Source organism: Typopeltis vanoorti, chromosome 3 (genome assembly GCF_054136105.1).
Source record: "Typopeltis vanoorti isolate ZY-2024b chromosome 3, IOZ_Tvanoo_1.0, whole genome shotgun sequence".
Classification (NCBI taxonomy): domain Eukaryota; kingdom Metazoa; phylum Arthropoda; class Arachnida; order Uropygi; family Thelyphonidae; genus Typopeltis; species Typopeltis vanoorti.
The window spans coordinates 98234097-98260831 of NC_143551.1; the positions used below are offsets into that span (position 1 = coordinate 98234097).

General features: G+C 38.2%; 1 protein-coding gene across 1 annotated transcript in view; it reads left to right on the forward strand.

Annotated features, from left to right (window-relative positions):
- Positions 1-26735, forward strand: part of LOC150108410 (endosome/lysosome-associated apoptosis and autophagy regulator family member 2-like) — a 477226-nt gene continuing 450491 nt past the window's right edge. The window contains exons 1-3 of the mRNA XM_090390460.1: positions 1-22; positions 4800-4964; positions 11961-12168. Of these exons, the coding sequence (XP_090246586.1) occupies positions 1-22; positions 4800-4964; positions 11961-12168 (395 nt within the window). The remainder of the gene's footprint in view (positions 23-4799; positions 4965-11960; positions 12169-26735) is intronic.

The following is a 26735-nucleotide window of genomic DNA, read 5'->3' on the forward strand; positions in this document are numbered from 1 at the left end:
ATGTCCGCTAGATTGACTGAAGGTATGTGCATTTCAACTAAACTTTGCAGCCTACATATAGTACCTTCAGTCTATCTGCATCTCATTCCTATATTGTTGAAAAGCAAATTATAAATCTACTATATACTACTCCTATTTGTTCCAGCTTATGTAATAATGTTCTGAATTATTTTGTCAAATTCCTTTGCAAAATCTAGCAGCATCATAGTATAGCCATTTCCCTTATCCAACTGAGCTGTCACTCTATTATAAAATGTGAGTAAATTACTAAGGCTATCTTTTACAAAGCTATGCCACCTTACACTGACTATCATATTCCTATCTGCCTGTTCCTGAATGCTACCTTTAATCAACTTTTCTAGTACCCCATCGCTTTTGAGATACAAATATGTCTATAATTTGCTGCTTCTGTTTTGGAGCCTCCTTATTATAATGGAACTATCTTGTTCTATTTTCAGCCCCTCAGTACCTTGCCAGAAATGAGACTTAAACATTTTGGTCAGATGCTCTTTTAGTTTTCTTGTACATTCTTGTAACACATGGGCCAGCATTTCATCCAACCCCACTGCTCTATTCATGATAATATTTCTCAATATGCAGCACACCTCCAGTCCATCAGCCTCAGTTCTCACATCAGTCTCTGTCACATTGGCAACTGCAAAATCACAACCTGGATGATACTCTTACTGAGTGATCACTATTAATTTAACTGATGGTAGGAAAGTGACAGAAGCAGAAGAAACAGTTAAAGTAACTTAACTGTTTCTTCTGGCCTGGTTGGCTGAGTGGTTAGCATATCCACTCTCCAGCCAAGATGCTACAGATTCGAATGCCACCAAAGGCATGAATGTTTGTGATTGTCTTTCCCCTTCATATATTCATTCATTCATGCAACTGTATAAACCCTCTCCCAAGATGGAGTGAGTCATCATGGAAGAAGTAGACCCAATCCTCCTGCAGTAGGAGAGTCCTTTACTCAGTAGTGGGGAAGATAAAGGCTGAGAAAAGGGGGGAAGAGAATATAACTGTTTCTATGGTTTCTATCATTTTCCTTCTTTCACTAATTAAAGTTATCTTTACATAATCATTCTTCCTCTTACTTGTTAATATAGTGAGAAAACTCCAGGATTTCCTTCACCCTACTACTACTTTTGTCTCATAAAGTGATTTAACATTCCTTGCCATGAAAGTCACCTTTCTTGCCTGCACTGTATATATTGTTCACAAGCACACTAATCACTTTTGCATGTAAAGGAAGATGCTTTACATGCAAACCTTGTGTGCACATGAAGTTGCCTAGTCGTGAAGACACGACTAGGCAACTTGTATATAGAGGCTGTTGACTTCACAAATTGCCTAGTCATGAAGATACCTTATGTGCAAATGTTGTTTGCTTACATTTGCATAAAGGATTAAATAATAATATGATTTCTTCATATTAATATAATTTATTATGTAACAAAGTGAAGACACTTCCAACAACTATACCTGATCCAGCATATTTTAATAATAAAGTAATACCCCTTTTTAACTTGTGTATAGAAAATAGATGACTTCTGAATTGCTTCAATCTTGGTTTCTTCTTCATTTGGCTCTTATGATGACATTTTATAATGATTGGCAGGGAGAAGGTGTTCTCTGGCTGGAGTTGTGGGCCTTATTATGCTGTGGGGTTTGTCTGCTGCCATGCAGTGCTGAGGCTTGCTACATGGTGAATTTTTGCTTCTACTGCATACACTGAGTTAGCTTTGCATTAGGAAGACCCACCTATTAACATGTTGGTCCACCTCTATGTGCAATCATGGCTCGCAGATGCCTAGGAACAGATTCCACAACGTGTCGAACATTCTCCATTCATAACTCGACCGATGTCCACTTCAGCATCTTCATCACTTCATGTTCATTTCATGGAGCAGGATCAGCAGTTCTCACAATCTGTTCTAGCATATCTCAGACATGTTCAATTGGGTTACAGTCAGAGGAGTTTGCAGGGCAAGACAATGTGGCAAATTCATTGTCATGTTTCCTCCAACCTGCTATGGTGGGTGAGCTGTGCGATTGTTGCATGTCATTGCTGAGATTATTATTATTTATGGCATATCCATGGAGTCTGGAGACTCATCACAGGAGTCCGAAATCAACCATCATACACAGAAATCCTATCATACCTCTTCTTGAATCCATGCAAAAAATCTGGTCTGCAGAACCCTAAAAACACACTCTAACACAACTTCCACAGATGGCCCCTAGTTCTCTGACTATTTGTCATATATTGAAAAATTTCCATGGCATCAATTTTATAAAATTCCTTTAATATCTTAAAAGTTTTTATCATGTCCCCTCTTTTCTGACTATCAACTAAACTTTGTAACCCACAAACCTTCATCCTGTCTTCATAGGAAATATTCCACTGACCCGTCACCATCTTGGTCACTCGTCTCTGAATCATCTTTACCACCTAGTCTCCCCAAGAAATCAAAGTTCCAAGTGAGCAAATCTGTGTGCATTAGTCAAGATGTGGCTTAATATCTTTATAAATAAGGATAATAACTTCCTTATCTTTGCTTGATAGTGTGTTTTTCAATATCCAAGTAATTTGTTGAACTATTTTACCAACTTTTGCAATATGCTCTCTGGACTTGAACTCTTTGTCCACCATTATCCCCAAGTCTCATCAATTTCTTTCAATCCATTACCATCAATATGATATACCATACCTTTTCAACCTGAAGTGTAAAACCTTAGATTTTGCAACATTAAATTGACAATTGTTACCCTTTGCCCACAATGCCAATTTATTTAAATCATCCTACAGGATATCTACATCACCTTCATCGACTATTGCTCTCCCCAGTTTTTGCATCATCAGCAAACAACTGAATATCCTTCTTAAATCTTTCCCTATGGCATCGATATACAAATTAAAAAGTAGTGGACCTAGTACCGAACCCTGAGATACTCCGCTAGTAACCACCATTCTCCTAGATTCTACTCCTCCATATACTACTCTCTGGTGTATGTCAGCCATCCTCCCATCCATGCTACTTGCCTCATATCCATTCCCATCATCTCCAGTTTTGTGATAGTTTTCCATGTGGTATTCTGTCAAATGCCTTGACAAAGTCGAACAGTATCATGGTGTAGCCATTACCTTTATCCAGTTCTGCTATCCCTTTATTATAAAATGTGAAAAAGTTACTAAGACAGGACTTACCTTTTACAAAGCCATGCTGCCCACTATAGAGTATCTCATCCCTATCAACCCACTGTCATATTTTACCTTTCCCAAACTTTTTCAAGACTTTAACAACCACTCCCGATATATTAATTGTTCTGTAGTTTGCTATCTCTGTCTTGGAGCCACCTTTATGCAATCGTATTATCTTACCTTCTTTCCACTGCCTCTGAACTCTACCAGAGATGAGACTTAGATTGAACAACTTTGTCAGAGGCAATACCAATTCTCTTGCACACTGACATAGTACACAAGCTGTATGCCATCCGGTTCCACTGCTGTGTTCACATATTTTTTAATATGCTGAACACCTCCTGTTCATCTCCCTCAATAAGGATATGCATCTCTGCATCCCTATAACATCAGCAACCGTAAAATGGCCTACCTGGATGATACACCTTTGCAAAATGATCACTCAGCAACTCAACTATTTCTTTTGGTTCAGTCACCTTTCTACTATGAGCATTGTTTAAAGTCATTTTTCCTTTTACTTGCTACATAGCAAAAAAACTCTTTTGGGTTTCCTTTGGCTTGTTTGGCTAATTCTCTCTCATGGTCTGATTTGGCCTTACTTACCATACTAGTCAACCTTCTTGCTTGCATTTTGTACTGCTCATGAGTATGCTGATCCCTTTTTTCTTAATAGTTTCTCCACAGTTTTTTTTTTTTTTTTTTTGCAGCTCTTACTTTTTATTCCTGCTCATCCACTTATTTTGACTTGGTTTATCCTCCTAACTTTGGGTATGTAGTCTGATACTGCTACTCCCAAGAAACCTCTGACCACTTGCTATGCATACTGACATTCTTTCCTTGTAATTTCTCAAGCCATGGCACTGTTCCAAGATGACTTCTGAGTCTCTCATAATCACCAGCCTTAGTCATGTGAGCAACCAACAAGTGCGTCTGTTTCAAAAGATACAGAATACTGGATCCCCAAATATCTGCCTATGTAAAATCACCATGTTTCCCAGTTACTGGGAAATGTTTGCTAATTATGTACAGAGGATAGGTGTGCCCATTTACACTACCACACGTGACGTTGATATCACACGGTACTTTGTTATCACGCCGCATATGTAAATCTGGGGGGGGGGGGTTCCTAGTGTAAAGCAAACTCAGTGTAGAGCTGAGGCTTAGCATGGCAGAGGGCTTTGTCTGTAGCTGTGCTAAGCTGAGGTTTGGCACAGTGTTAGGATGGAGCAAAGAGATGCATAAAAGATTTATTGAGCTACATGAGAGAATGGCCTAAAAGTCATTCTTGAGGGTTTGGAACCTTGAGGATATTTAAAGAGATGAAATCCTCGATAAAGGTTGACACTGGTCTGAGTAATGGCCCTTCCCATAATATTTTTGCATTGTAGGATATTAAAGCAGTTGATGTGAAGGTCAATGTTTCTGTATACAATTAACCTGGTAATGAAGATGCTTCATGCACAGACTTTATTGCTTACACTGGGTAAAGGATTAAACAAGAATATAATCTGTCATATATAATTTATAGTGAAAGCATTAGGTTATGATTTGTGATGTAGCATGAACTTTTTTTAATTTTTTTTTTTTAAAGTTGACTTTTTGGGGGGATATTTTAAAATTTTTATCTTTCAGAAAGATTTCCACTATGACTTCACAGAATGCGATAAATATGGAGGAAGATGGAGAGTATCTGTTCCTGAACCAAATACTTGTACTAGAGGAGCACCTAATCCACCCACTAGAGTCACAAATTGCAGTAAGTAAAAATTTGGAGAATATACATAAGATGCATTGCTAGAATTCGTGTGAATGATAACAACAATAAGTTGAGAAAAATTTGAGGCCTGCTAGTTTTAGAAAGCTAATTTTAGAATGTAAAAGTGATCGAAATTGTATAGATTAAATAATATAAAGGGCTGATGAACTGTAAGGGAAAGAAAAGAGAAAGAAAAGAAAGCAATTCATTTTAAATTACTATAAGATATAGTAGATGATTGTTATTATATATAATATTTCATTCAGTGACAATGGAATGTGACTAAATTTTAGTATTATCATTAATTTAGTGATTATAGATACAAATTCTCCATGATAATTATGTATACAGTTATAAATTATGAAATCAGAAAAATGAGTTCATCATTGAAAAAGCTGTTTATAAAGAGCTTTTAGGCATTTTTTTTTTCAGTGTTGAAATTATTATTATTATTATTATAACAGTGTCTCCATGGAGTCAGAATCATCCTGGGAGACCCTACATTGTCACACTAACCATTCAGAGATGAAGCACTCACAACCACCAAATGTATTCCACACATTCACTACTCTTCAATTTTAATTTTAGACCCTTAACATATCTCATCTCATTTGTCCTATCCTTATCTCTTATTCAGTTTGACCAGTATTTCAATTGAGTTCAGTTGAAACATGGAGATAATGTTTTTTTTTTCCCTCAGAAATTTAAAAATAGACAATAAAAACCACGAAAATGACAAAAATGATGAAATGAGGAGTGGAAAAATGTTAAGTGTTCTCTCCAGTGATGAGTCCTACGATTTATTGATGGCCACTTCCAAAAGGCTACCAACCCCAACTTGGTGCCAGGCCATTGAGAAACTACTCTCAAAAAAATTAAGTTTTATTTAGTAATTGGCCATATTGATTGTGTTTTGATAAAGCTTTGTTTATATTTCATAGCCTAGCATAACTGCATGATTATGGAGCTTTGTGGGTTTCATGCATATGTTTCTTTACTAAATTTTGAAGCTTGCAGCGAACGATGACAAAATAGTGGTACGAATGAGATATGCTAACTGTGCAGGGTGATAATCAAATATTATTAATGGCGTAGATTTTTTGAGAAAAGGTATGGTCATGTAGAAAGTATGATATTCTAAATCAGGGCTGTCCAAAACGTGGCTTGCATGCTGCATCTGGCCCACCGTGCTATTTTGTGCGGCCCGCCTGTGGGTTTTGATTTTCTTGAGTGAAAAAAAAAACAATTTGAATCGAATACGTATTAGATGTTTTAATTCTATCACTAATTTGATGATCTTGATGTTGGTAATTTTATTTGGTCTTTTTGCATCACACATGTGTTTTTCAAATATTACATGTCAAAAAAGGCATTCTTACATTGTTTTATATGAAAAAGTGCAAGAATGCAAAAAAACTTATAAAAAACTTTTATGAGCACGACGACTTTTCTTTCTTATGAAATTTTCAAAGTGCTTGATAAACCTAACTAAAGATAGGACTCTCCAAGTAATTTAATATATGTACTGTATTTATTATTCTGGATGTGGCCCTCAGATAAATCATTTTTTTTAATGCGGCTCTCGGATTACCTACGGTTGGATAGCCCTGTTCTAAATTAAAGAAGCCAAGAAATTATATTCTTGGTTTAATCCTTTATCCAACTGTAAGCAAACAAAGTTTGCATGTGAAGTATCTTCACAGCTGGGCTACTTGTATATAGAGGCTAATGATTTCATACCAGTTGTCTTAGTGTCCCATAATGCAAAACACACTCGCTTTTGGAAATGTATAATGCTATGTGAAGGGCCATTACCATGACCAGTTTCAACTTTTATTGAGGTTTCATCACTGGGAGTCAAACCCAAAAGAGAGAGAGAGAGATTAAGGTTGAAGTAATGCCAAAGTCATATATTTCCCATATACAAGTAATTGCTTTATGGGATACTAAGGCAACTAATGTGAAGTCATTAGCCTCTATATACAAGTAGCCCAGTCAGGAAAATACTTCACATGCAAACATTGTTTGCTTACACTTGAATACAGGATTAAACCAAGAATATAATTTCTTGGCATTTAATTTATAGTATAATCATGTGATATTCTGTTGGATTAAGAGTTATTAGGAATGTGCAGTGAGATTAGAAGTTTGGTCAATAGGAATGGAAGAGTGCAAAAGGATAAAATGAAGGAAAGTAGAGAAATATAAGATTAATGACTTGAGAGTATCAACTTATAGAGATGCCATTATTAGAGGTGTGGTAAATGAGAGGGTCCACAAAGTCTGTTTTCTAGAAGGGAGGATTAGCAAGATAATTGATATATTGATATGAGAAGTGAATGAACAAGATAGTTAGTGGTGGTTTTGAAAACAAATGATTTAATTAGATATAAGGGAAAAGTGAAAGATAATAGTATGATACGAAAGATGGTCAGTGTTGCCAAGGTATGATAGTGATGAGTCGAGATGGAGAACAAGAATCATGAATAGTATGTTGGTGGTAGAGAGGAAGTGGAGATTGTAAACCTATGTCATGCATTTGAGGGAAAGCTGGATTTGTATAAAAGTGATAGGATTCATTTAAATGGATTTTGTGTGAGTCAACTGGAGAGACTGTTGCTAGAAGGAAGTGGAATGAATAATTCAGACAAGAGATCAGAGGAAGTAAAAGGTCAAGCGAAAGATGAGAAGAGAGTAAATGTTGAGACTGAAGAGATTGAATATAAATAGTAATAGTAATGTGAGAGACGCTGATGAGAGAACAGGAATACAAGATGAACAGAAATGGGGGGGGAAGAATCAGGTTAGATAGGGACACACACAATATAAGAAGAGTTTGTTGAAAGAAGTAGTGAATGTGTGTTTTGGGATGGTGAGCATTGGAATGGTATGGCCTAGGATGTAAGGGAAGTAGTTGAATCTGAGGAGATATATAGGGTAAATGGTGACATAGGTGATTGGGTACAGGCAAGTGTTGGGAAATCACAAACAAGTGGCATGGATATGACTGGTTATAGACATAAAAAAGAATTGCAGTCTATATTTCGGAATGCCAATGTCCGAATGTATTCCAAAAGTCAAAATCATCAATGTGTGAATGTATTCCAAAGGTCAAAAGGCTGAATGAAGTAAGCATGAAATCTGGAAGAAGATACTGTAGAGGCAGCATAAGATGAATAATGGTATTAATCAGTTGCATGAAGAACATAAAGAGCAGGCTGGGCAGGTGACTCATTTGGTAAGGATGGCAAAACTGCAGTATGAGCAGAAATTAGCAGATCAGACCGAGAAAAATCCTAGAGAACTTTTCCAACATGCAGCAAGTAGAAGGAAGAATGATTGTGAGAAGAAGATGTTAATGGATGAAGATGGTAGATTGGGAAGATTGGTAACTGCTGCAAAAGACATAGTTGAGGTATTCTGTGACTGATTTATTGGAGTGTTTCATCCTCATCAGTGTGAAAGCATAAGAAGCTCAAATGTAGAGGAAATTGGAAAGGATGGCTTACTTATGAACTAGCAAGAGGTATGTGGGGGGAACTAATTAAGCTTGATATCAATAATGCATTGGGATTTGATGACATATCACTTCATATGTGTCTTAAGGAAATGCTCAGATGTTCCAGGAGTTGGTAGTAGTCTTGGCATACCTGTTTAATAAGATTGCACCAGCACAAGCCTCAAAGGAGTAGAAAGAAAGTAAATTTGTTCCATTTCAAAAAGGCTGTGATAAGGCTGTGGCTACAAATTATAGGCTAATTTGTACATCTGGAGTTGTGGTTCAGGTATTGGAGGAGTTAGTGAGAACTAGGATCTAGAGATGAGTTGTATAACTCAGGGTTCTCTGTGATTTATCAGCATGGGTTTGTTAAGGCCTTTGTAAAATACCTAGATTTTACAAAGGCTTTTGATAGATTGCCACGCAACAAGCTGATAACAAAATTGAAATGAATAGGATTGAGTAACAGGCTAGTGAATTGGATAGATGACTGGATATTAAACAGGTATTAGCCAGTTATATAGAGAAGTGCAGTATCCTGAAAGATGAAAATCACTAGTGGTGGTGTGCCACATGGATCTTGATTGAGGCCAACTTCTGTATTAAAGATTGGACTGCTTGGCGGTGTCACATAATAATAATAATCTTCTTCTTCTTCTTCTCCCTACTACGTGTTAGGCCTACTGGCCTGTTACAGAACTATCTTAAACCCTTCTAAGTCATATCCGTCCCCGAGGATAAAGTGACTAGCCCTATGCCTCCTGGTATATTCCATGGTTGTAGCTGCACATGTTCATGGGTATGGTTTGCCTGCTTGTGGGAGGAAAAACCCCACATAAACTGGGGAGAAAAAGTCTGCTGTCCACACCCAAGACTGGCTAACTTGTCTTTATTCACGTCAGCAACTGGAATCGAACCCAGGACACTCTTTCCCAGGCATATGGTTACAAAGCTCATAGCCTAGGCTAACTGCATGGATGAGGTTAAACAGCATTGGCTCTAAAATGGACCCCTCAGACACAACTAATGACTTTCCTCTTCTGGGATTGTGCTTCCCCATACAAAACTTGTTGATACCTATCAGACAGTCAATCTCAGCAATACACAAGTCTAATATCCAACCCCATCCGCTCTAGTTTCACTATCAACTTATCATGCAGTAATCTCTCAAAAACTTTTGCAAAGTCTAAGTACTCTACTGTGTTATCCATCTTCCTGCATCCAGTGCTGCTGTCACCTTATTGTAATAAGTAAGTAGATTACTTAAACATGAACTCCCTTTAGCAAATCTGTGCTATCCATCAAAGTTAATACCATTATTGTAAATTCAATTCTGGATACTGATTCTCACCAGCCTTTCCAACACAAATTGGCTTATAATTTGATGCTTCAATTTTGTCACCTCCTTTATGAAGCAATACCATCTTGCCTTCTTTCCACTCCTTTGGAACTTGATCCAATGTAAGACTCATGTTAAGCAAATATCTCAAGGCAGATGTCAACTCACTTGAATATTCCTTAAAAATAGCAGTAATAGATTATCAAGTCCCGCAGCCATATTAATATCAACTTAATTCCCTATATACCTCTTCCTCACTCACAGTCAGTCTCTTCTCCTCCTCATCCACTGCTCTCAAACTCTCCATGATGTTACATTCACATGGATAAAAGACCTCTATGAACTGCTCATTAAATATCTCAACTATATCCTCTGCAGCAGTTGTCCTTATACCATTTTCTCCAATGTACCATAATCATTCTTATTTTTACTGACAATATATCAAGAGAACTCCATAGGAGTTTTTTTTGCTTTATTAGCTAACTGCTGCTCAACTCTCAACTTTTGCTACCCTTATCAACTCAGTCACTCCCCTTGCCTGTTCTTTGTATTCCTCATGAAATTGATTATTACCACTCCTCTTATGTTGCCTCCATAATGCCTTTTTTTCTGTCTATTGCATGCTTAATCTCTTCATTCATCCATTTCACACCTACCTTAGTTAACCTTCTGACCTTTCAAATACATTTAGACATTGCTTCTTCTATAAGTTCTTGAATATCACCCAGGCAGCACTGATCTCCTTTCCACCCAACTCCTCATTCCATTCTACAGCTGCAAGCTGATTCGTGACTGCTGATAATCACCAGACTTTTAGTTCCACATATACCCTTTACTCACGGAAGTCCTCACATGGTTGGCAACCACCAAGGTAATCACTTCATGGTTACACTCACCAACTGGAGGGAAATTTTACACTTCATTTATAATAACATCCTCTGATGAGATGATCAGATCCAAGACCTTCAATCCTCGTGTGCCCTCTGTTACCTACTGCCTGAGGTAGTTGTCTCTCAACAACCCAAGAAACTCATTTTCTTTACTTCTGGTTGCTATCTCATCATCCCAATCTGTATTGCTGTAATTAAAATCACCCATAATGATCACCCTTTTCCCATTTGCTTGGCTGATGTGGTGTTGTACATTTCCTCGTCATTACCCTCCATGTTACCAGATCTATAGCAACATACAGTAAAATATTTCATTCTATTTGCCTTTGTCTCACACCATACTGCCTCAAAACCACTACCACCATTTCCCTCTTGCATCTCAATCTTTATGGACATAAATAACTCTTTTTCTATTATTAATGCCACTTTCACATCCCTTTTTACTCTTTCTGTCTTTCCTGTCACAAAGTCATCCATATCCAAATATGTCGCTCATAGTTCATGCAATTTTTGGGAGAACAAACTCAATCAATGCAACCATTTCGTTTCCCTTGTTTCTGATACCTCTAGCATTCGTATATAAACATAACAAGTCGTTCCTGGAGCTATAACAATTTTTACTGATACCACTTATTAGATGTGACCTCTCCATACCTTCCTCGAGCCATTTCTTTTCTCCTTACTCATCCCAGAACCTTCTTCAAATACAGCTAGTTTTCCATACATCCCAGTTCATTCACTTCCCTTTTTGTCTGTATGCACATTCTAATCATCTTGGAGCATCAGTCATTCTCATGTTATGTTTCCCCTGTCCATGCTGAGTCTCTCTGTTTTCCTTTTTGTCTTGTACACTTTTTCTCTCATTCTCTACACTCATGCTTCTAACTTCTTCATTCATAAGCAGCACTTCGATTTCTCCTTTCTTACTCTCCACATATTAACAAACTGTACTCCTTTCTCTTCACACATTTCTACTAACTTATCATTCATAATTCTTGTTCTCTATCTCATCTCATGACTGTCATATCTGGGCAGCACTACCTTTTCTCTTGCACTCTTATCTTTTATCCTTTTCAAAAACCTGATATCCAATCTTGCATTCTCTTCTTTGAAGAAGTGGAGACATAATAAATGTGTGTTATCATTAAAATATTTTTAAAAGATCTAAGTATCAGTTTCATGAAATTTATTAAATTTCCACAAGTTTTTTGTGAAACATTTCAGTGTGTCAATATTACTTATGTATTTTTTTCTGAAAATTTTTCTAGCAATATCTTGTGAAGCTGGAACTTATTATAACTTGACAGCCTTAAAATGTCTGCCATGTCCAAGAGGAATGTATTCTCTGGGTGGCGGAGTCAAATTTGATTCATGGGATGTTCTTCCTGAAGGTTTTCATGTAACTCTTGAATCTTTTGAGAGTAGCTTTCATTTGCTGTATGGAAAAATGGGTGATAATCCTGTTAACTGTTCAGAGTAAGTTATATAACTTTAAATATTATGTTTAAATTTATGATTATTTCATTTCTGGAATAAAACTTTCTGTTCAAGTTTTTATCGATTTTATTTCTTTTTAAATATACGAATGCTTTTTAGTTGTTATCTTGTCATTGAAATGAAAGTAAACTTAACATCTTCAGCCAAAAATGTCATAAAAACTAACATTTTATGACTTTTTTTTTTTTTCATCCTTTCTGTGTAGATAGAATTGATTTCCTGGATGTTTTCTTAATTCACCAAAACAGTATCATCTCAAAAATTTAATATGTTTACTGATGAAAGAGAATCTTAGTATTTTGTCTTTGTAATATAATGATTCCTGAAAATCTTTCAGGTAAATTATTTTTGATATACAGGTCTCTCAAAAGTGTATAACTTAGAGAACTTATAACATTAAAAGTTTTAAGTTTTGTTTTTTTTTAGCACAAAAACTTTATATGCAAATATCTGTGGATGTGACATTCTTGTTCATGGTGCTAAGCCACCCAAAGAAAGTAGTTCTGTCTTTGAATCTAGTCGGTGAGCAGAGGAACTTTTCTAACTCTTTCTTTGACTGGTTCCTGAGTTACTCGATCTCTGGTACGAGCAGGCAAGTTTTTTCTTCTAGAAACTTGGGTTTTTCATCCCTTTAAACTCAAGCAAATTGCCCATAGAACCCACACTGTTTCAGACAATAATATACTAGCTTAGGGACCATGAGAATGGTGGTACTTGTCTTCATATCTTTATTAGAATCAATACAGTCTCAGCACAATGGAGATCTTTTGGGTATAGTACATATAGCTCACACAGGTTCATGAGGACTGTCCTTATTATTCCTGTCTAAGATATATATACACTATCTGATCAAAAGTGTTTGGACACCCCCCCCTCTGTAATTCGTAAACTGACGTTTAGATGTCACTGTGACCTCACTTACTGGTATAAAAGGAGGCACAGAGCTGTGTGTTGTTCAGTGATAAGAAGTACAAGCAGAATGGGTACATCAAGAGATCTCAGTGACTTCAAACGTGAACTAGTTATTGGTTGCCACATCAGTAAGAAATCTGTCAGAGACATTTCAATCCTCCTCAAGTTGCCCAAATCAACAGTTGGTGACACGATAACACTTCCTCGTTGTGCCTTCATGTTTCCGTGTGAAGGCACAACCACAACAAAACCATGTTTGGGTAGGCTGCGTTTAATGACAGACAGGGACCATCGAGTGTTGAAGAAGGCGTTTCGTGGAAATCACCAGACATCGAGTGAAACAATCACCCGGGAGTTCTGCAGTGCCACTAACTGTCTAGCCAGCACCATGACTGTGTATCAAGAGTTAAGAGGAATGGGGTTCCATGGTCAAACAGCTGCCCATAAACCAAACATTTCTCCTGTGAACGCTAAGCGCCACCTCAGTGGTGTAAAGAGTCATGCCACTGGATGGTGGACAACTGGAAAGTGTGATTTTGAGTGATGAATCATGCTTTACCATGTGGCAATCCAATGGGAGGCTCTGGGTTTGGCAAATATCTGGAGAACAATTCCTGCAAGCGTGTGTAGTGCCAACAGTGAAATTTGAAGGAGGTGGCATTACAGTGTGGGGGTGTTTTTATTATTATTATTATTATTATTATTATTATTATTTGACACCTCCAGGGAGTCCAAGACTCATTGAGGGAGGGCACCTACTCTACAACTCTGTCTCCACCACTCAATCTTATCCACCAACCACATCATCAATCGCAACGCCATCTACTGTCCACCACCACCAACACTAGTATTTTCACAGACAATTACAAACATCCATGCCCATGGTGGGATTCTAACCCGCAGCCTTTTGGCTGGAGAGCAGATACGCTAATCACTCAGCCAATTCATGGAATGGACTTGGCCCTCTCATAACACTACACGGAAATCTAAATGCAGAAGGGTACAAGGACATTTTGACCTATTGTGTACTGTCTACGGTAGAAGATCAATTCAGTGATGACTATTGTCTATATCAGCATGACAATGCTACCTGCCATAAAGTAAGGTCTGTGAGGGAATGGTTTGTGGACAATAACATTCCAGAAATGGACTGGCCCGCCCAGAACCCTGACCTGAATCCTATAATATGCCTTTGGGATGAATTAGAATGCTGTTCGCTCCAGATCCCAACTACCCACATCACGAACTGCTCTGGCTACAGCTTTTCAGGAAGAATGAAACCAGGTGTCAGAACATCTCTGCCATTCCTCCAGAGATGTTCTGACACCTGGTAGAAAGTCTCCCCAGCAGAGTTAGAGATGCCATAGAAGCAAAGGGTGGACCTACCCCGTATTAATGTCCACTACTGGAAAGTGTGTCACAGGGAAAGTCTGATTACAGTTTCGAGTAGGTGTCCGGACACTTTTGATCAGATAGCATATATATATATATGGAGCCATTTTTAAGGCTTTTTCATCTGAAGATGAGTTGGCCATTCTCATATGAAGGCTACAGGATTTTCCTTCAAAACAGACAAGCTGGTCAAGAGAACACACGATTTGTAGACATACTGATATTATTATTATGTAACACCTCCAGGGATTCCAAAGATTCATCAAAAGAGGGGCACCTACTCTACAACTCTCAGTCTCCACCAATCCACCACCCGCAACTACTTTCATCATCTAGACCAACGCCATCTACTACCCCTAGTATTTTCACAGACAATTGCAAACATCCATACCCACGGCAGGATTAGAACCCTGCAACCTTTTGGCTGGAGAGCGGATATTATTATTATTATTATTATTATTATTATTATTTCGGGCAACTCCAGGAGTCTTTAGACTCATCGAGGGAGGCCCTAAACATCATATCCACACAACTATGCGATTACATTCTCACAGTATCTATCATACCTTGCCTTGAACTCGTTCACTGTCATAGCACCCACAACAGACTCTGGCAGCTTATTCCACTCATTTACCACTCTAAAAGTAAAGAACCCAGCTCTAACACCCCTGCTAACCACACTCTTGCCCAGCTTCCATAGGTGTCCCCTAGTTCTCCCACCACCAGTCCTGATCTCAAAAATATCCTCTGAATTAATCCTATAGAATCCCTTTAGCAATTTGAATGTCTCAATCATATCTCCCCTCCTCTGCCTATCAACTAGTTTCTGCAACCCACAAATCTTCAACCTGTTCTCATATGGTTCATTCCATAGACCTGTTATCATCTTAGTCACTCGCCTCTGGATCCTCTCCACTTCCTCCCCATCAAGAAGGAACCGAGGTGACCAAATCTGGGCACAGTAGTCGAGATGAGGTCTTATCAAGGCTCGGTACAGAGGTACAATAACTTGCTTGTCTCTGCTCGTCAAGGTATTTTTCAACAACCAAGTGAGTTGATGAGCTGATTTAGCTACTTTTGCAATGTACCCCCTAAACTTCATCTCCCCATCCATCAACACTCCCAAGTCCCTGGCCTCATCAATCTCTTGGAGTACAGTTCCACCAATGTGGTATTCTGCTGCTAATCTTTTCACCCCAAAATGCATAACCTTACATTTTGTAACATTAAATTGACTTCCATTCTCCTTAGCCCAGAACTCCAATCTATCTAAGTCATCCTGCAAGACTTTGACATCTTCTGCATTCACTATTGCCCTACCCAACTTTGCATCATCAGTGAACAAATGAATTGTTCCACTTAGATCCTTCCCTATATCGTTAATGAACAGATTAAACAGCAGTGGTGCAAGAACAGAACCCTGTGGCACACCACTAGTTACAGGCCGTCTTTTGGACTCTAATCCTGAATAAACTACTCTTTGATATCTCTCTCTCTCCATCAACCAACCACCTATCCACCTCACCAACCCTATATCAATTCCCATATGTTGTAGTTTACGGATTAGTATTCCATGTGGTATCCTGTCAAACGCCTTTGCCAGGTCCAGCAGTATCACTGTAAACCCATTTCCCTTATCCAGTTCAGCCGTCACCTTGTTATAAAACTTGAGCAAGTTAGTGAAGCATGATCTACCCTTCACAAAGCCATGCTGTCCCCTGTACAGTATCTCGTTTTCATCAATCCATTCCTGTATTTTTCCTTTGACTACTTTCTCCAAGACCTTGACAATGACTCCTGATATGCTGATCGGTCGGTAATTTGCAACTGTAGTCTTGGATCCTCCTTTATGCAGTGAAACTATTTTCCACTCTTTCCACACCTTCGGGACTAAACCAGACCTGAGACTCAGATTAAACAACATGGTCAAGGGCACTGATAATTCTTTAGCCGCTTCACGCAAGACCCGTGCCGGTATACCATCCAATCCCACAGATGTGTTCACATTAAGGTTTTGTAATAGACTAGTCACCTCCACTTCATTCATCACTATTCCTGTATAAACTAATGGTTCCTTCATTTTTTCAATGTCACCACCTGGATGATATGCTTTTGCAAAGTGTGCGCTCAGTAACTCCACTATATCGACTGATTCAGTGACCTCCTTACCATCGTCATTCCTTAAAATCATTTTGCCGTGTACAGTTTTTTTCTTGCTTGCAGCATATTGAAAGAACTGTTTTGGATTCTCTTTTACTTGCAAAGCTAGTTTCCTTTCATAATCCGCTTTTGCTTTTTTTACCACACTTGTTACCTTTCTGGCCTGCACTTTATACCGTTCGTGTGCCTGCAGGTCACCCCTTTCTTTAAATTCCCTCCACAGTTGTTTCTTTTTTTGCAGCTCAAGCTTAATGGTGTTATTCATCCATTTAACCCCTACTTGTTTTACTGTTCGGACCCTAGGTATACAATCAGCCATAACCTCCTGTAAATGCTCCTTGACCACTTCCCATGCTCTATCGACGTCCAGCCCTTGCAGTTGTACATGCCATGGCACTGATCCAAGCAATCTCCTAAGCTTGTCATACTTGCCAGCACGGTAACTCCACATATACCCTGTCTTAATCGAAAATTCCACACCTTTAGCCACCTCCCAGGTCAAGACCTTATGATCACTCTCACCAATAGGTGGTAACATGGTCATATTCATTACAGTCAAATTCTCAGATGCTATTACCAGTTCAAGCACTCTCACAGCCCTAGTATTTTCAATTACATGCTGTCTCAGATAGTTATCCCTTAATAATTGAATAAAATCCTTTTCCTTCCTCACATGTGTCCTCTCCTCTTTCCAATCAATGTTACCATAGTTGAAATCCCCGATAATAATTACCCTCTTTCCACTCATTTCATCAATTTCCCTATGCATACTATCTCCACCATCTATTCCATCACCTGGTCTATAGCAGCACCCAACTGTATATTTTATTCTGCCAGTCTCAATCTCACACCAAATAGCCTCAAATGAGCTCCTTTCGCTATCCTGCGATACAACTTCAATTCTCCTTGGCTGCAGTTCATCAGCTATCATCAGTAATACCCCCCCATTTTATTCTCTCTGTCCCTCCTAAACACACTATAACCTACACATTCTATCCCACTAACTATATCATCTTCCGTCAGCCATGTTTCACTAATGCCAATAACCTGTGGCCAGGAAGAGCCAATCAAGGCCAAAAATTCTTCCTTCTTGTTCCTAATACTCCTGGCATTAGTATATGTGAAATGCAGTGATCCCTTAGTCCCCCCTATATTGATGCGTTATTCTAAATGACCCATTCCCATTTTTTGTCCTTAGTGCTGGCTCGGGTACATCATATACATTCTTATACTCATCTGTCTCACTGATGTCTGCATATCCATTCCCCCCCCCTCCTTGGTAGTTCTAGTTTCCCTGGTTTTGCACATCCATTTTCACTTCATTCAGCAACACTCTTTCCAGTCTCCACACACCAAGTCCATTCAAATGCAGGCCATCCATCTTGTATAAGTCCTTTCACCCTTCAAACTCATTCCACACGTCCACAAATTCCACACCACACCGTCTGCATAACCTACGCATAATGTCATTTGCGATTATGGCCCTCCTTCTAAACTCCTCTCTGTCATACCGCAGCAACAGACTAACCATTCTAACTCTGTCACTCTTTTCTTTCGCTACCTTTAACAATACTTTCAAGTCCTCTCTCATAAAAAATTTATCACCTTTCAATTCATTCGTACCCACCACAATTATTAATTATTTCACCCTCTGTTTTTGCACTCTAATACTCTCACTTACATCCTTAAATTTCGCACCCGGTAAGTACGATTTAGTTACACTGCTATCTATCACAGAAAAGAGACTGTGTGGGATTTGAAACCACGACCTCTCTCACAACGCCTAGACCAACAAGCCAGGCAGTACCTTTTTTTTTTTTTTTTTTTTTTTTTTTTTTTTATGTTGACCACTCGGCCAACCTGGCCACATGGCCATAATTTCAATGAACCTTTGGAAGGTTACAGTATCCATGCTGTAAAAGGTGTTAACATCAAACATACAAGTGATCAGTCCATGTTTCCATTTTGGTCTGTCATGCTAGCTCTTTAATCTCTTACTCCATTTTTTCCATTATCACTGCCATAGACAAAATTCTAAAAGAAGTTCCACCGCCCAGAGAAATTGGATGCTCTGCATGAGAAAAATATAAAAGAACACCATCATGGTGGAAGTACATATCATACCATATTGCCAAAGGTATATCATCTAACTAGTGTAATCTGTCTTGGAAGAATTGTTGCTAAATGCCATCTCTATGGCAACTTTTGAAAATAGAGACCAGTGAACTGATTGTAGGGAATAGGACTATGCATGTTAACACTGTTGAAAATAATGTTGGCATTATTTTCGACAGTGTCATGGCAGTTTGAATTAACTTCATCAGGAACAAAAAAAAAAGTGATGTAATTGGCATTGAGCCATTTAAAAATATCCAGCTGTTAAGCATGACCCTTCCACCAGGTTTGTAATACAGAATAATGATCTGTTTTATTGTTGTTTTTATAGTATATTAGTGCAGATTTTGGTGTTTTTATAGTATTTAGCATTTGCATAGTATATTTTTATTGAGATAGTGCAATATTAAATAGAATAGCATCAAAAATGCACAAGAAACAGACGCTAACAGTAACAGTGAAGTTGAGAACAAAAATGCTTGCCCTACTAAAGACAAGCTTGAGGATATTGGAAATGATTTACCCTTTGAAATCGCAAAGTTAAAGCAGATTGTTAGACAGTCAATGCAAGAATTACAGAAAAGTCTAACAGCATTTAAAGGAACATTTAAAGATGTATATCAGGAGGTTATTGAGGTGAGTGACAGATAACAGTATAGTGGAAAAGGTTGCCAGTGTTTTGCTGAGATATGACAATCATGAGTTGGTGGAGAGCAAGAATTATGAATGTTATTTTGGCAGTGCTGTGTGAGGTGAAGAGAGTGCAGTTTGTATTTCAGTTTGTATGGCATGTATTTCAGTCAATAATGGAATTGTACAAAGGTGGCAGATTGCATTTGAAGAGTTTTGGAGTTAGTGAATTGGAGAAACTCTTCTAGAAGGAAGTGCAGTGAGTGATGCAAGCAAGAGATCAGAAGAAGGAAGAGATGAAATGAAAAATAAGGAGAATGGAACAGATGAGACTGAAGTGCTTAGTAATGGAAATGGTAGTGGTAGTAGAGATGAAGAGAGAGAACGAAAATGCAAGATGCAGGAAAACAGGTGGTGGTGGGGTCAGGATAGACAGGGAGACACGGCATGGGGGGAGGGAGGGAGAGTGGATGTTGGAAGTAGTATATGGAGATGATTAGCATAGGAATGGATCAGGAAGTGAGGGATGGTAGCTGAAACTGAGGATATATATACAGATTAAGCAATGATAAAAGTGATTGGGGAAGGGCAGGTGGGGTAGTGAAATTACGACCAACAGGTGGCTTAGGTAGGACTGGTTATACATCTAAAAGTGAACTGCTGTGTTTATTTACAAATGCCAGTAGCATCAGAAATAAGGGAGATGAAATTGTTTCACTGACTGAGTTTATTTGCCCTAAAATTGTTGCAATAAGTGTTCAAACAGGGTTGAAAAGGATGGAAGGTTACAATGATGTATGGCTACAAGAAGGGGAAGGGGGGGGGGTGAAGTGCTACTGATGATAGCAGGAGAATTATATACACATGTGGTAGACATGAGAGAGGGATAGTGGCAGTAGGTTTTGAGGGTGTGAGGTGAAGGAGAGATATCATCATTAATTTTCTAATATGTACCCTCAAGGGCTGTTCAGGCTATATGACAGCACTACATGATTAAGTTTATTTACATTATTATTAACCTCCTATCTACAAATTTCCTCCAAATTAGTCTACTACTTATCAACACTCCAATATTTTCATATGGAACATTTCGTGCTTCTAAGGCACTTCTGACTGAATCACTTCACTTAGACTTTGGTCTTCCTCTAGGTTTCTTTCCTGCCATCTTGCCATCAAACACCTGCTTTGCTAACCTTTCCTCACCCATTCTATTTAAGTAGCCATACTACCTTATCTCTGCTTACACATTCTTGAATGCTGACAATATCAAGTTCCTTTCTAATATCTTCATTTTTAATATGATTTTGCCATCTGTTTACTTCCCAAAATTTTCTTAGAACTCTCATATCTGTGGGCTCTAGTCTTTGATCAAGTGCTTTATTTCTAACCCAACTCCCAGCTTTGCTTATTCTGTTGTCTGTTTCCAGATTTAACTTGCCATCTTCACTAAAGACTGTTCCTAAATAGCTGAAATATTTACTTGTTCTATAGACTGTCCATTCAGAATGTACAGTATGGCACAAAAAAAAAAAGGTTTGATGTAAAATGAGGAGTAAGACTAGGATTCTCATAATCTCCATTCTTCATCATCTATATTGATTATATTATGAAAGAAAGTGGCATTAGGCCTGATTATTAAAATTGGAAATGTCAAATTTAACTCTTTGCTTTATGCAGATGATTTTGTATTTCTCAGTACATCTAATGCAAGATCCCAGGATTTGCTAACTAAATTGAATAAGAGTTGTAACAAATTTGGCTTGAAAATGAGCAACAATAAAAATACCAAAACTATGAAAATAGGAAGAGATATTTAGTTGGATTTTCCTATAGGCCAGATAATGTGGAGTGTGGTGATGAATATCAGTGACTTGGGTTAGTGAACAAGGGAAAGGTGATCATTATGTATAATTTTAATTATGGCAGTATAGATTAGAATGAAGCAATATCATTTGGAAATAAAGAATATGAATTTGAGCTTTTGAGAGACATCTCTCTCTTATGCAGCATGTAAAGGAGGGCAACATGAGGATTGAGAGTTTTAGATCCAATAATTTCATCAGAGGATGTCATTGTGAGTGGGGTTTCACACTTCCCTCCAGTTCGTGAGAGTGATCATCTGGGTTATGGCTTGCCATGTGAAGACTTCTGTGAGGAAAGGATGTATGTGGAATTACAAGGCTTGTCATTATGAGAAGCTTCAGAGACAGTTTGGAGCTAGAGCATAGAATCAGTTGAGCAGAAAGAAATAAATGCTGCTTGGGAACTGACAGCATCAGACATGATAGCATATTTAACAGCATCAGATTATGAATGTATTGTGAAGGTCAAAAAGCTGAATAAGGTTGGTGTTACATGGATGAATTAGGAGATTGAGCATGAAATCTGGAAGAAGAAAGTGCCTACTTTGGAGGCAGCACAAGAAGAATAATGATAATCAGTTGCATGAAGAGTATAAAGAATAGATCAAGAGAGTGATTTGGTCGGTAAGGATAGCAAAAGTGTAGTATAGGCAGAAATTAGCAAATCAGGTCAAGAAAAACCCTAGGGAGTTTTTTTTTTTTTTTTTTTTTTTTTTTTAATAAGTGTCAGATAGAAAGCAGAATGTTTATGGTAAGATGATGTTAATGGATGAAAGTGGTAGAATGGCAACTACTGCAGAAGACATTGTTCAGATATTCAGTGACCAATTTATAAATGTGTTTCATCCTGATCATGGTGGAATCATGAGGAACTTAAGTATAGAGGACACAGGAGATGCCTTATCGATGTTGAAAGTTTAAACTAAATTTAAATAGTTGGAGGTTTAATGGATTTTTTACAACACTCAAAAAGAATTAAAATAGAATTTAATACTTCCTGTATTTCGTCCTAGTCACTAGGACATCTACGGGGATTACAAAAACAATTAATGTAACATGCACACAAAAACTTACAATACTAAGCCCAACCACGTGGGTGACACAAAAGTCCTATCTAGGTGGAGCGCCCTCTAAGGGCAGTAGTAGGTGGCCTGGAATGTAAGGTGGGACCTCTGGTGATGAGTGTTTCCAAATCTTCAGAAGATTAATGCAACTGTATTTATTAAGATTTGGTTGGTTTCTGAGAGCTGCTGCTGCTTCTAAGAAAAATCTCTCTTTCTTGAATTTGCTGTGGTGGAGCATGGTGGTTTTCTTCCATGATACTCTGTGGGTGGTATCCAAAACATGGTCAGCCAAGCCTGAATAGCCATAGTTGTGTTTAACGATGTACGACTTGTGTTCCTCCATGCGGATGGATGCTGATCTGCCTGTCTGTCCAAAGTACGCAAGCTTACAGGAACAGGGTACTTTGTAAACTCCAGGCAGAGAGAGAGGAGGAAGCTGATCTTTCGTAGAACGGATAAGGGTAGCAAGTTTGCGGTAGGGCTTATATGCTGTGTGTAGGTTATACTTTTTTAGTATCTTGGCTATTTTTTCCGAAGTGCCACGGATGTAGGGTATGGTGATGGCATTTTTAAAATTTTGTTGATGAGAGGGACGGGGAATGGGGGAGGAATTGATTATTTTTTTGATACTGTGTTCGCTGTAGCCATTGGAGAGGAAAGTTCTGTGTATATGGTTAAGCTCAGTAGTGAGGGCGGTTCCACTGGAACAAAGATTGTGGGCTCTCTTGGTAAGAGTTTTAATGATGCCATATTGTTGTGAGGGGTGGTGGTGGGAGAGTTTGTGAATGTATCTGCCTGTGTGTGTGGGTTTTCTGTATACAGTGAAGGCAAGTGTATCATTAGGCAGGCGTGTGACTAAGGTGTCTAGGAAGGGTAAACAATTGTTCTTTTCCTTTTCCATAGTAAACTGGATTCTTGGATGTAGGCTATTGAGATGACCGAGGAAGGAGTCTAACGTGTCTGGGCCATGAGGCCAAATAGAGAACACATCATCTACATATCTTAGCCAGATAGAAGGTTTGAGTGGGCTGAGTCTATGGCTCGTTTTTCGAAATCTTCCATATAGAAATTGGCAAGGGGGATGAGAGGGGGGGAACCCATGGCGGTTCCCTCTATCTGCTTGTAGATTTTGTTCTTCCAAGAGAAATACCCAGAGTTGATGGCAAAGGAAAAGAGATCTAAGATGTCAGAGGGAAAAACGTTGTCTAAGAGAGATAAAGTGTCAATTATGGGAATATTGGTAAACAAAGAGGAGATATCAAAGCTTACTAATATGTCTATATTATTCAAGGTTAAATTTTCTGTGAGGGCTTTAAAGTGGGTTGAGTTTTTTATATAGGAAGCGGAATTTCCGGTGAGGGGGGACAGAGAGTTGGCCAGCTGTTTAGACAGTCTGTAACAAGGTGCATTGGTGGCATCTACCATGCTCCACCACAGCAAATTCAAGAAAGAGAGACTTTTCTTAGAAGCAGCAGCAGCTCTCAGAAACCAACCAAATCTTAATAAATATGGTTGCATTAAGCTTCTGAAGATTTGGGAAACACTCATCACCAGAGGTCCCACCTTACATTCCAGGCCACCTACTACCGCCCTTAGAGGGCGCTCCACCTAGATAGGACTTTAGTGTCACCCACGTGGTTGGGCTTAGTATTGTAAGTTTTTGTGTGCATGTTACATTAATTGTTTTTGTAATCCCCGTAGATGTCCTAGTGACTAGGACGAAATATAGGAAGTATTAAATTCTATTTTAATTCTTTTTGAGTGTTGTAAAAAATCCATTAAACCTCCAACATAATGTCCTCACAGCACTTAAGCCTCTACACAAGAATAAATTTAAATAGGATTAAACTAAATTTATTAAAGGAGATGCCTTATTTGTGAGTGAGCAATAGGTATTTGAGGAAATAAATAAACTTGATGTCAATAAGGCAATAGGATTTGATGACATATTACCACACATCTTAAGGGAATGTTCCAGGGAATTGGCAGTAGCATTGGCATGCCTGTTTAATAAGAGTCTTGCAATAGCACAGGTTATAAGGGAGTGGAAGGAGTGTAAAATTGTTCCACTGCATAAAGCTGGTGATAAGGTTGAAGCCTTCAAATTATAGCCCAATCTGTATATCTGAAGTTGTGGTGAAGGTTCTGGAGAGATTGGTGAGAAGTAGGATACAGAAATGGGTTAATATCAGCAGTATTCTCTATGGTTATCAGCATGGGTTTGTTAGAGGGATATCATGTTTCACTAACTTACTTATGTGCTATAAAAAGGTGACAAATACCTTTAACAAGAGAGATGCATATACAGTGGTATACTTGGATTTTGCAAAAGCTTTTGATAGTCTGCCACACAATAAGCTGGTAAATAAATTGAAGCAGATTGGATTAGATAACAGACTTCTCAGTTGGATCAGTGACTGCCTGTCAGACAGGTATCACAAAGTTGTATATGGGGTGCGATATCCGAAAAGAGAAAGGTCACGAGTGGTGTTCCCCAGGGATTAGTTTTGGGGCCATTGTTGTTCAGTTTATATGTTAACGATATTGGAATGGCTTTAACTAGTGATATGCAGCTGTTTGTAGATGATGCAAAACTGCAAAATGCAGAGTCAAGCAGATGTTATGGCCTTACAAGAGAACTTGAATAGATTGCATGAATGAGCAGGTAAGTGGAACTGTGAGTTCAGTGTTGCAAAGTGTAGGTTTTGAGATTTGGTAAGCAATGATGGGATGTGAAATATACACTTGGTGGGGAAACTGCTGCAGTAGGCATAGTCTGGTATTGGTGAATATTTCAATGTGGTGTTTCATCCTAGGTATAAAATGAGGAGAAGCTCAAGTGTGGAGAATGAAATGAGATAAGGCTTATTGATGAGTAAGCAAGAGGTATGTGAGGAGTTAAGTAAGCTAGATGTCAATAATGTAATAGGACTTGATGCCTTATTACCACATGTCTTAAGGGAATGTTCCAGGTAGTTAGCATCAGCCCTGGACTACCTATTTAACAAGAGTCTTGCAACATCACAAGTCCTAAAATAGTGGAAGGAAGGTAAAATTGTTCCACTTCACAAAGGTTGTTATAAGGCTGAGACTGATCTGTATATTTGGAAATGTAGTTTAGGTATTGGAGAGATTGGTGAAAGCTAGCATACAAAAGTAGGTTGATAATAGCAGCATGAGTTTGTTAGAGGGAAGTTATGTTTAGCCAACTTGCTTATTTATTGTAACAAAGTGGATAATTTATTGGACAAGAGAAATGCATGTACAGTGATATACTTAGATTTTGAAAAGTCTTTTGATAGATTGCCATACCACAAATTGGTAACTAAATTGGAGCAGATGGGTTTGGATGATGAATTAGTGAACTGATAGGCAACTGGCTCTAAGATAGGTATCAGCAAGTTGTGTATGAAGGTGCAGTATCTCAGAAGAGGAAAATCACTAGTGATGTACCACAGGGGTCTGTTTTGGACCATTGTTATTTAATTTGTTTACTAATGATAATGGAATAAGCTTAACTGGTGATATAAAACTGCTTGCAGATGATGCAAAAAACTGGGATCGTGATGAGGAATCATGCAGATGTTGTGTTCTTACAGGAGTACTTGAATAGATTGTATGAGTGAGCAATAGTATGGAACTGTCTGTTTATTATTGCAAAATGTAAGGTTCTGTAATTTCATAGGTAACAACAGGATGCAAAGTGTATACTTGGTAGTGGAATTTTGGTGGAAGTTGAGGAGACTAGACATGGATCTGAAGTTGAGATGCCACATTGCTTATATTGTGAAGTCATCATATCAAATTATACTTAATCAGTCCTCATATAAATTATTGCGCCTTGATTTGGTGCCCGGTTTTCATGGTGATGAGAATATATTAGAAAGGGTCTAGAGAAGACTGACTACAGTAGTAACTGGTCTTTGAGATGTGAGATATGATGACAGATTGAAGACGGAGAGAATGCAATTTACAAATCATTGTGAATAGAAGAAGAGAGTGGACATGATTGATATATTGAAGTTGGTAAAGGGTTATTATTAGGTTAATGTGGAAAAACTTTCCATAGAATGGGAGAAGGAGTAGGACAAGGCAACATCCTTTGAAATATATAAAGAGGATGTTAGCAGGTGCATGAGGAGCAGGTCTTTGCATGGAGAGTGGTTGATGAGTGGAATGCATTGTCTAACATTGTGGTGGATGCAGATATGTTGAATGAGTTTAAAGCATGCTTTGTTTGGCTTTGTGTGTAACAGTGTGTACCTCCTGTGATGAGTCTTTTGACTACATGGATATCTATTATTATTATTAATAATAATAATAACATAAGGAGGACAAATTAAGCAGCAAATTGAAAAACACAAAGCATGGAATCAGCTATGTTATTGCAGAATGAAAATCAGCTAAATAA